Source organism: Panicum virgatum, chromosome 7N (assembly GCF_016808335.1).
Source record: "Panicum virgatum strain AP13 chromosome 7N, P.virgatum_v5, whole genome shotgun sequence".
NCBI lineage: Eukaryota > Viridiplantae > Streptophyta > Magnoliopsida > Poales > Poaceae > Panicum > Panicum virgatum.
Window position 1 is genome coordinate 40,002,420 of NC_053151.1, and position 12,255 is coordinate 40,014,674.

At 49.6% G+C, this 12,255-nt stretch overlaps 1 protein-coding gene and 1 pseudogene across 1 annotated transcript; both read right to left on the reverse strand.

Moving 5' to 3' along the window:
• Positions 1–695: 695 nt before the first annotated feature.
• LOC120682102 lies at positions 696–8,651 on the reverse strand (annotated as a pseudogene).
• Positions 958–1,516, reverse strand: LOC120681254 (protein FAR1-RELATED SEQUENCE 5-like). The gene is made up of 2 exons (XM_039962765.1): positions 1,403–1,516; positions 958–1,323 (listed from the first exon to the last, which is right to left on the reverse strand). Exons 1-2 carry the CDS (start codon positions 1,514–1,516, stop codon positions 958–960), a joined length of 480 nt encoding a protein of 159 aa, XP_039818699.1.
• Positions 8,652–12,255: the final 3,604 nt, after the last annotated feature.

Consider the following 12,255-nt stretch of genomic DNA (forward strand, 5'->3'; position numbering starts at 1 on the left):
ATCTCTTGGTGATGAGTAACAGTCTAATCTTATTTCCACAGGCGTTCTTTCAGAGGCAATTAAAGATGCTCGATGTTATGCATAGACAATTGGTTACAAACAAAAAAATACGCCCACATCAGGAACACCAAGCTGGAGGGACTGTGACAGCAAGCCTGCTATAAGATGGAGGTTAAAGCGTTCCGAAGAGCGAGCAAGCAATGCGCACATGCAGTCTGTAGTCAAAATGCTGGGAGCAGTGAAGTTGAAGAGCAAGCTGGTGTTTTTCGTCCCTATGGAAGTCGCTCAAGAGTAACTGTCGGATTGTCGGATGTTGTCGTTTCCATTCTGTTAACACTTAACAGTGAGTTGTGACTGTAAATGTTGTCATGATACTTGTTGGAGGTGTTGGATGTTATTATTTATTAACGTTAGTTAAGTCAGGGCTCTCTGTGCCGCTGGTTAGTTAGCTGGTGTGTGTTAAAAACTTTTAAAAACTGCTATAATATAATTATCAGGGTAATGGAATTCAGGTTTGCATGTCGTGGAAAAACAAAGAATATTGTATGTTCTTAATTGTATAATCGCCTTTTGTAATTAATCCTCCTGTGAACAATGTTACCCATGTGAATCATTTACAAGAGTTGGGAGTGATTCGATCTGTAGATGTGGGAGCCTGGAGCCACCAATCTAGTTATGCATTATCATCAAACCCATTGACAAAATACGATACTGCTATTCTGATTGCAAAAAGATCTCGGTATCCTTGTTATATAATACAGATTATAGGCTTAATTGTGTACCCTATCTGGTTGCAAAAAGACCTCAGTATCCTTGAATGCAATTACACCAAAGAAAATGGTCGATCAATTTCACCACCAAGGCATAAGAATAATGGAGATAGCAAATTTATTCGTGGAAAGACAATACGTTCCAGAATATGGATTAATTATGTTTGACCTTATGAACTGCTGCTTTTTAGGGGGTCACAAGTGCATGTGTATGGACTTCCTCAAATTTTATCACCATGTACTTATCATTCTCAGTCCGCTTGATAACAAGCATAGCTCCACATCCACACCTAGTGATTGTTTTCTCATACTTCTTCCGCTTGCTACCAGACTCCAAATTCTTCTCATCACGAAAACCTTCTTTTGCACATAAGAAGCGCTTGTACATGACCACTCCATCAATAGCCTTGTGCTGCCCCTGCCCAACACGAACTGAAAATCCCACATGATGAGCATAGCATTTGTAGAACTCCTTGGTTGAGTCAACATCTGCGAAAGTCATCCCGATCTTCGGTTTCATGGTGTCATCACAATCAGGAGTATAAGATGAACCCTACAACATACGCATTAGATGTAAAGTAACACATGACAGCTGAAGATGTAACTTTAAGTAATGGTCACGAGATACTTACACAGAATGGGATGCTAAAGGACTTTTGTGGTGTTGTACATTCTTGAGCCAGAATGATCGGGGCAACTGACTCCGCATCAGATTGTACATCATTAAACTCCAATCGTCTTGCCATGCTCACTTAACCCTCGAGGATCATAGATTCATAGTAGGTACTACAAGATTATAGAATCGATGGGAGAAAACAGCTGAAGAATCCACTAAATCAGCAAGTGGCCTGTTAGCATAGGATTGCAAAATGAGAAAACAAAAGTATTGCAAATTTTAAAACTTAAGTCAGTGGTTTATATTTCTTTTTAGTAGAATAAAGATTTACCTCTTTAACATAGCCTGTCCCTAGCAGATTGTATACTCAAACTCACTACCCAGCAAAGCAAAAAAAATCATGATTTATACATTTGCGTGTATGCTAGTAAAAACATGAGAACCTACATTACTTATGTTGTGGACACCTTCTTTGGCAAGAAGTACCAGCGCAAGAAGGAAAGCGTATCTCCAGCTGTGGCATAGTTAGTTTTGATTTAGTTTCCTTTTTATTCGGCTGTAATTTAGGAAGTCTTGGATATTCTAGAGACTCTATATATATTGTAAGAGCTGCGGCTCCTAAGAGGTTATGCAGAAAAAGTTAATCCTTGTGCTCAGAGCCTCAAGCGAGGGCGAGCTAGGGCATTATCAATCTGCTATTCGTGCCAATCTCCACAAGCCATAATAACTCTGGTATCAGTCTAGGGATCCTCCTTGGCCTGATCTGCACTCCGCCACCCACCACAACCCCACCATCCCCTGCGCGCCGCTAACCCTCATCGCATCCCCGCCATGGCCGACGACAATGACAACCCCATCACCAAGGCGATCCTCGACGAGGTGGTTGACAAACTTGTCAAGCTCGTCGGTGACAACGGCAAGAAGCTGGACACCGACATGGTGGACTTTCGGCAGGTACTCCGCCTCCTCTCGACATCCATCAAGAACATCCAAACCCAAGTTTTGGACCGCCAGGGCCGCTTCGACACCGACGCCGCCTCGGCGTCTGGACCCGCGCCGGCGCCGACCCACAAGCTTCGCTTTCCCAAGTTCGACGGCTCGGACGACCCCATTACCTGGCTGCACAAGGGGGAGCAATTCTTTCGTGCCTATGGCACGCCGGACCACCTCAAGGTGCCGACGGCGGCGTTCTACCTCTAGGGCGCTGCTAGCCAATGGTACTATCGCCTCGAGCAAAACCAGGGTGTCCCGACATGGACGCAGTTCGTCGACGGCATCAGTCGCCGTTTTGGGCCACCGCTTCGCAGCAACCCTCTCGGCGAGCTTACGCATCTACGCCGCACCACGACCGTCGACGACTACCAAGAGCGCTTCCTAGTCCTGCTGGCGCGTTGCGAAGGCGTCACCGAATCGCAACAGATCGCGATTTTCTCGGCAGGGCTCCAACAACCATTGAGCACGGACGTCGAGCTCGCGAAGCCAACCACGCTGGAGGAGGCCATGGCCTTGGCGCGAGCGTTTGAACGCCGCCAGTCCGCATCCACGGAGGCACCCGCTGCTACTGGCCGCCTCCCGGCATGTCTCCCTCAGCGTTCCTCGACATCGTCCTCCAGGACGCCGGCCCCGACTAGCACGCCGGGCTCGACATCAGCACTGCCGGGCACATCCAAATCGGCGGCCCCTGCCGACGGGCGATTCAAGCGTCTGTCCCCAGAAGAGATGGCTCAACACCGTCTCGACGGCCACTGTTTCAACTGCCCTGAGAAGTTCTCCCGTGACCATCTCAAGCACTGTACCGGTAAGGGCATCTACCTCCTAGAGATGTCTGCCGACGAGGACTCGCAGGACGGCAGCGAGTCAGACGAGGACTTGAAGATTTCATTGGCGGCCATCACCGGTATTCAGACGAGCGCGACGTTGCACCTGACCGCTCGCGTCTGCGACACGCACGCCACGGCCTTGGTCGACTCCGGCTCCACCCATTCGTTCATCAACGAAGCTTTGGCGCAACGCCTCGGTCTGACACCGGATCCTCGTCCCGGTCTCTCCGTGGGCGTGGCTAATGGCGATCGTGTGGCCTCGGCTGGACTGTGCAAGGCGGTGCACCTCCTCATCGACAAGGAGGAGTTCACAGTCGACCTCTTTGTTATCCCCCTGGGCGGTTTTGGGATCGTCCTTGGCTGCGATTGGCTTCGCACTCTTGGCCCTATTCTTTCGGATTTCACCAATCTCAGCATGGTATTCTGGCACCATGATCACCATGTCCAGTGGAGCGGCAACCGCACCCAGATCAACCCACGTGTGACAGCAACTGCGACGCACGACTTCCTAAGCGCCCTCCTGGACGAGTTTGCGGATTTGTTTGCTAAGCCCAAGGGACTGCCGCCACAGTGCACGTTCGACCACATGATTCATCTGCTTCCGGGGACACCGCCGATTGCCGTGCGTTCATACCGTTACGCTCAACTGCTCAAAGATGAAATTGAAGCTCAATGCCAAGCGATGTTGGCGCAAGGCATCATCCGTCAGAGTACATCGGCTTTCTCATCGCCGGTGCTGCTGGTGCGCAAAAGAGATGGCTCGTGGAGGTTCTGTGTGGACTATCGCGCCTTGAACAGCAAGACAGTGCGTGACAAGTTCCCCATCCCCATTGTTGAAGAATTACTGGACGAGCTCAAGGGTGCAGTATTTTTCACCAAGTTGGACCTGCGCAGTGGGTATCATCAGGTCCGCATGCACCCCGACGACATCGCCAAGACGGTGTTCTGGACGCATCACGGGCACTTTGAGTTTCTCGTGATGCCGTTCGGCCTCACCAATGCGCCGTCCACCTTCCAGGCGCTGATGAATGCAGGCGCTGATGAATGCAGTGCTGCAGCCGTTCCTCCGGCGGTGCGGACTTGTTTTCTTTGATGATATTCTCATCTTCAACAGGACATGGTCGGAGCATTTGCAGCACGTCCGTGCGGTCTTCCTTGCTCTGCGTGAGCACGGCCTAGTCCTCAAGCGCTCCAAGTGTTCCTTTGGGGAGCAGCGGATCCACTACTTGGGTCATGTCATCGCCGACGGCGTGGTGGCGATGGACACTGACAAATATGATAAAACAAAAAATCCCTGACGCGGTGGCGTTCGGGCCCAGTACTGTAGCGGCTACTGTAGCACGCCTAGGGTTAGTAGTCTATTTAAGGAGAGATTAGGGAGTCATCAAGGATAGGCTTAGAATAGATTAGATCTAGCACCTATTATCCCTGCCCTTGGAGTGTGGCCGCCGTCGTTGCGAGGCTGCACTCCTTGGGTTCAGGTTCACTGTATCCAGATCCATAACATAAAAGAAATGCACACATAAAACCATAATGCTTCCAAAAGACAGACAATGTTATTACTATTGGTTTTGATAAGAAGTTCAAGAAATTTCAATGACTAAATGTAGCTAATCTAGCCAATAAGATTTTTTTTATAATATTCTGGAACTACTCGTACATAACTCTGAGAATAAAGCTCTATACCAACAGTTTCTGCAGAAGCTCTGGCTATAGAACGATAGGTACCACTTCATGAATATTGTCCATAAAGCCAGACACATATTCCATGCCTGCAAAATACAAAAAGCAAGGTTAATGGAAGGTCACACATGTAAACATGTAAGTACCATGCCTTATATTTCCACAGACCTAACAAGCAACTAACAAATGGCTTCATATCAAAATGTATCAGGACTGCAGGAAGATAAGAAGTATTAGACATAAATTGCACGACTAAGTTAGAGGGAAGAATTTTAAATAAAAGGCAGAGATATTCTTCAAAACCTTCACGCATCATAATTTGGTTGTTCTTCCTCAAAGAAATTCACAAAAACATGAAAATTTTGTTATCCTAGATTCCTAGTTTTGACCCTTTTATGAAAGATTATTTTGATTGACTTCCCCACAGCCACAAATCACCCATTTCTCCCATGTCAGATTAGAAGCCGCGGCACATATTCTCCATAAAAAAGCAAGCACCATTGTGTAAAAGCAACCACAGAGGACACAATTTCATAGCAGTTGAAGAAATAAGCACCATCCTTGTAATCTTTTAAAGATCACGTTGTGGGGATCAGTAAACAAACAACTTTGCACCACTTTTAATCATGCACTACAAATCAAATGACAGTTGATAAATTGATAATCCAGTTGATAAGTTGAGAAATCTAGCTACTCATAGAGTAACTCAAAATTCATTTTGTATGTGTGCGCGCGCACTTGATCACCTGCAGGATTACTGAGATTACTTTCAATATGTCTATCAGGTTTAGAACACGCTAGCTAACAACTGAAGAAATCTTGGTGTAGGCTGAGGATAATATGTCTAGGACTCTAGGTCAGTTGGTTGATCATGATATGATGTACAACATGAACTGTCATATTATATACCTGCATTGAATATGACCCATGATCATCACCAAATTCAGAAGTAGGGGATTTCAAATGCTACTGCGTCCATCTTTGAATCCTTGTAATGTGCATAAGTTGGTGTTAAATTTTTTCTCCAACAACCACCCGTTATGCGTACGGATGACCTTGACAATTGTAGTGTGCCAAGCATCTTGATATTTCCCCTCTGATTCTTGCCTCTCCTGTAACTTTTCTGTAAGCTCAATTGGCATATCACGAAGCTCCAGGTTCTTGAGATGCATAAGGTTCTCGATGCCTTGGGGTATTTTAATTAGCTCAGAACACTGGCAAAGCATCAACTTCTCTAGAGCTAGAAGGCTCCCCTTTTGAAACTCTAGGTGAGCAAGGTAAGCTAAGTCCTCTAATCTTAGATTTCTAAGTACAGGTAAAACACCTGCTGCAAATGTTAAGCTCTTGTCTTCATATGCATCCACAAGGCTAAGATCAAACAATCTAGGGAGCAACGACAACAATCCAATTGAATCTTCCTTGAGTTCAGAAGAATGCAACTGCAACTTCATCAGGCTACTAAGGTGGCCAAACCATGAAGGTAGCTTACCCCCTATTAACCTCCCTGTTAGGGTTAACTTCTGTAGATTCAGAGGTGGTGGTGAGAATGGCTCGAGGTCCAGTTGTACATCAGAATTCCGACTTACAATTCCCAGGCATAGAAGGTGGCTCATCTTGGAGATGGATGATGGCAAATGAATAAGATTGCCCTCATGCACACCAGATAGCTCTAAGCTCCTCATCTGCTTCAAGCTTCCTAAGGATCTGACTGTATTCTCATCAGCTTCAATGTATTTCAGAGTCTGCAGGCAGGTCAGATTTTTCATCCCATTTGGAAGCACAACTGCTTTACCAGGATGCATAAACCTAAAATCTGCAGCATCACGTCTAAACAATATCAGGTGACGCAGACCTTTGAGTTTTGTAATGCTGCCTGGCAACCTCTGGACCATGGACCACTTGGTATCTAAAGTTTGCAACTTATGTAATCGTCCCAACTCATGTGGTAACTCTTTGATTAGAGTGGAACGGATGCCAAGATAGCGCAGATTGAAGAGATTTGTCACTGAAGTAGGCAGCTTAGCTATTGGAATGTACCATAAGTTCACAACAGTTAATAATCTGAAGCGAGACAGCAGTGAAGCATCCAACTCTGTTTTAAATCCATGGAGGGATCGAAGCGAGACCATCTTTGGAGCTGGGAGGTCGCTCCTTGTGCATCGATCAATTACAAGATGACGGTAGTTACTGTTTGATTCAAATGTTGGTGTGCACTTCGAGAATACAAAGTGTCCCTCCTTTGCCGACCTACTCAGAATCAACTCTCTGATCAAATCATGGATTTGGAACCGCTTGGCACGTCCAAACTCATTTTTCATCACGACTTGCAGCAGGCTACGTTGCGCTAGTTGGTTCAGGTAATCATCAGCGACATCCTCCATTGTGGCATGATTTTTTTCCTCAACAAAGCCTTCAGCAATCCACATCCTGATAAGAATCTTCCTTTTGACAAAGAAATCCTCAGGGTATATGCTGCAATAAAGGAAACACCTCTTCAGGTGGTACGGCAGATCATCAATACTCAGATTCAGTATGCTCGACACTTGCCCAATTCCATGATCGGTGCTTCCATCCCACACAAGACTCATGGACGTTCTTCCATGCAAATTCACTTTTCTCCTTCAATGCAAGGAGATTGCCGACCGACACGATCGCCAATGGCAGACCACTGCATTTGTCCAGTATCTTCGAAGCCCAGTGCTCCAGATGCCGCGGGCACTCTCGATCAGCCATCTCCCTGAAAGTTGTATTGCAAAATAAGCACCATGCTTCCTTCTCGGGAAGTGGCTTCAGCAGGATAATCCTTGTGGAATTTGCCAGATTAGCCACGTCTTGACTGCGTGTCGTGATGATTATCCGACTCCCGGTTCCATTATCAACAAATGCACTGCGGATCTCATACCATGCAAGTGCATCCCAGACATCATCCAGTAACACCAAGTACCTCTTCTTGGACATAATCCCTTGCAAAGCCTCGACAAGGGACCGGTAGTTCATCTCTTCCACGTTCCTCGGCGGCGCGCCGGCGTGAACGTCACGCTTAAGTTCTTTATAGACTTTCCTTAAAAGGTCTTCCGTAGTGAAGTTCTTGGAGACGGGCACCCATGCGCTACAATCAAAGTAGAAGCTTGCGGCGACTTCCTTGAAGACATTGGGCACTAGAGTGGTCTTGCCAACACCGCCCATCCCCCAGACCGCGATCAGCGTCCGCCGAGGCTCCGCGTCGTCGGTCAGCCATTCCATCAGTAAGCTTCTGTGCGCCGCAAAGCCCACGATCTCCTCTTCTGCCAGAAAGTGTGCTGCATCTGCTACCTTCCGGCTGATGACGCTCGCGCTGCCGCCAACAGCAGACGATGTCGCCGCGGAGGAGACGTCCGGCAAGATGCCGTATTCCTCCTTGGCGACCAACAGCTCGCGAAGCCTCTCCCGCGCCGCCCGTAGTCGCCTCGAGAGCGCGAACCAGGCTCCTAAATTGGCACAGCCGCGGACGAAACCCCGACCGGATAGGTAGGAGTACTCGTCCGCGACGTCCTCGAGCTCGAAGGCAGCGTCGCGGACCTGGTTGATCCAGGCGGCGGCGAGCGCATCGGTGCCGCGGCGGGAGTCGGCGGCGCGAAGGAAGGTGCGGAGGAGATCGACCACGCGCGCTGCGGCGGCGATCCCCGAGCGGATGGCGAAGAGAGAAGAGAGCTCTAGGGCTGCCGAGGCGGACAAGGATGCGGCGAGCTTCTCCGAGAGGGATACAGCGATCATATCCGCCATGGAGGTAGGGCCGCGTTTAGTTGCGCGTTGTAATGTTTTTGAAAAGGTATTTTTCTACATTTGAAGTATTAAATATAGACTAATTACAAAAATAATTACAGAACTCGTCTGTAAATCGCGAGACGAATCTAGCGAGTCTAATTAATCCGTCATTAGAGGTTATTTACTGTAGCATTACTGTAGCAATTTAGCATCTAATTACAGCATAATTAGGTTCATTAGATTCGTCTCGCCATTTACAGACAGCAGTCGCAATGTGTTTTTTATTTCGTCTAGATTTAAGTCTCCATGCAGATGCCGGAAAAAAATTTTGAAATTTTGATTTTTGTAACTAAACACGACCTAGGAGGGGAAGTTTAGCGAGAAAATGAGAACTGAGAGTCAGACTGCCTCGGTTGGTGAAAGCCAAGTTCCCTTCCAATTGATTGCAGGGAGCTGTCTTACGGAGACACTGGACCGACTGTGCTTTTTTTAAGAGAACCAAACAAAACAGTGGAATTTTCAAAAAGAAAGACAGCTCACGAAAGCACAAGTTCCCTTGCAATTGATTGCAGCGAGCTGTTTTTCTTTTGACTATGGGAGATAAACATAGTCCGCTCTATTGGACCAATCAAGATGTGTTTAGTTGGTGAAAAAATTTGGACTTTGATATTGCACATTTCGTTGTTATTGACATATAATATTTAATTATGCACTAATTAGATTTAAAGATTCATCTCATACTAATCAGTTAGACTATGTAATTAGTTATTTTTTCAACTGCATTTAATATTTCATGTATGTGTCCGAAGATTTGATGTGACGGGTAATTTAGAAAATTTTCACCAACTAATCAGGGCCTAAATCACGATTGCAGTGAACTTGTTAATTGGGCTAAACATAGACTATGGGAGATAATCAAGAGCTAATGGGCTGTCCAATTAGTCACCATACGTGTAATTGGCTTAGCATTTTTTTTAACGAACCGGCATAAGATGGTGCCCATTTCATTAATAAAAAAAGAAAAAATACAAGTAGGTAGTCATGAAAGACTACATACAGGAAAAACAAAGATCACAACCAGAAAAAAAGACAACAATAAGGCGCGCGACGTCCACCAACATGCACTCTTAAAAAGCCGCCGCTGAACTCCCACTGTGACCTCGCGCCAACAGAAAAACCTAGAGAAGAAGACCGCACCGCACCAAAAGGCAACCGCCGTGCGGGACCCATCGCCGAAGTACCGCTGTAGAACCACACTCCAACTGACAGGATGATAACACCAGATCCGGACCTCTCGCAGGCTGCCTCGCAATCTTGCAAAGTCACAAACGCGCGGGAGCCTCGCCACATTCGCCGTTGGATTCCACCTCACTCTCGTCGCCTCGAAGAAACACCGCACGCGGGTGCCTCACCACGTCCGCCACAGCCCGCCGCACTCCACGTCACAGATCCGTTTCAAAAGTCGCCATCAGGATAGAGGCGGAGTTGCCCTGCTTCCTAGAGCCTCCAAAGAACAGCCATGCCCTAACCGAAGACTGACATCACCTCGTTGCTCCACCCGCGCAAAAGGCTCCCACCGCCATGCTAGTAAGCCAAGGTAGTCGCTTGCGCCGTCTTCCGACGATGTATCACACCGGAGTAGTCCAGCAGAGCTGAGCCACCCGCCGCAATCCGCTGCAAGCCAAGTCGTCGCACGATGTCGATGCCGCAAGCACTGCCGCCTGACGTTGTCTCGCACCGCACTGACAGTTGCCTAGCAACACCAGTCACCACGGTTCGCTGCCAGCCACACCGACAAACTGAGATAACCCCTGACCGCCACCAGGGGTGCGAACGCCACCGCGCGAGCTTTGCAACCCCCATGAAGCTCGCCAACCTGCACTAGACTGCTCGACACCACCACCGAAAGGGGCCTTCCATGAGCCGTCGTCACCGGCAATGCCAGAGCAGAGTTGGCTCTCAAGAGACGACGCTTCCAAGGAGGGGACGACGCTTCCAAGGAGGGGACGACGCTAGTGATGCCGTCATCGCTTGTCCAGAGAATTGGACAGGGTTTTCACCCAGAGAACCCGTGCCGCAGGGATGGAGATCTAAGATGACGCCCCCAACGGGGAAAAAACACCCTAAGACGTCGCCGTCATCACTGCCAGCAATACAGGCAAAGGCTTTTGCCCTGAGCATCCCATCCGCACCACAGCACGTACCCCACCTGACACTCCCCGGACCACGACTGTGGAAGGCCTTCCGGGGGCGGTGCCAATGGACGTGCCTCCTTGCACCTCGCGCAGACTGTCTTTCTGCTGCCGCTGCCGCACGCAAGTCACCGAGGCCCTCGCCGGCCACCGTCGTCTTCACACGCGTCTATGAAGGAGGCCCATGCCAACCCGCGCCGCAAAGTGGGACCGCCCGGCGCCCCACGGACAGCCTGACGTCGCCAGAGGCGGGCACGAGCATGGGTACGCCGGCCCGATGTCCGCCACTGTAGACCTCCTGGCCGCCGCTTCCCTGGCACGTCGCAGCAGGCCACCACCGTGGGCGCCCGCTGCTACCCTGGCCCGTCGTACGCCGCTGTAGGTCGCCAACACCGTCGAAACCGCCAACGTTGCCCCAGATCCGGCCGCGGAGGGTCCGGATCCGGTCATCTGGCGGCCACCACCGACGCCAACGTGTCCTCGCGGGTCTGTAGCATGTCGTAGAGCAGCCCCATCCGTCACACCCGTCGGTACTAGCTGCTGCGCCCGCCGCTTAGCCGCTGCGGCCAAGCCTCCGCCAGAGAAGCCTGGCTGCCGCGCCCGCCGACCTCGCCGGGTCCTGCTGCTGCAGGCCCCCAGGAGTACCCCGCCCTCTTCGCGCCGACGGACCATGCACCCGCCTCGCCAACCGCCGTGCAGAGGGCCGGGACCACCAGATCCAGCGGCACAAGGGCCGGGTCCGCACCGACGATGCACCGGCGCGCCGCCATGCCGAAGCCCCTAGCGCCGTCCCGCCCTGGTGCCTGAGCCCCCCATGGGCCGATTCGCCCCGCCGTCGCCTTCCTCGCCGCCCGCCGGGCTTCCGGTGACCTGCTCGGGCAACGGCAAGGGGGGGGGGAGGCGGCGTGGACTAGAACGACGGCAGGAGAGAGCCCCCTGGGTTGCGGGAGCGTCGGGAGGGGGGGTGTTGGGTGGGGTAGTAGTGGAGTTTTGGAGAAGAATTATATGAATGAGTGAATAGCATGGCTTAGCAATCTTAAAACTCTCAGAACCTTCAAACTCACCACTCCGTAACATGCCAACATGATTGATTGATTTGTCCATAAATCATGCTATTAATACTAGTGCACCACCTGTTTCTATATTTTAATTGTTTTTATTCTTTTTTAATACGGAGTATGTTTCAAAGCTAATTTGACACAGAGGAATCAAATTGATCGCGCGCTGCTGTCATACGCGGCCACCATCTCGGATCCGAATATTGGACCAAGTGCCCATCCTCCTCAATAAACGTTGGGTCACTGTCCAGCGTCCACCCTAGTGATCACCTCGGTGTCGGTGGCGGTGCGCCAATTCAGGCCCTCACGACACGAAGGATAGGCCCTTGTTTAGTTGATTTTTTTGGAATTTTGATACTGTAGCACTTTCGT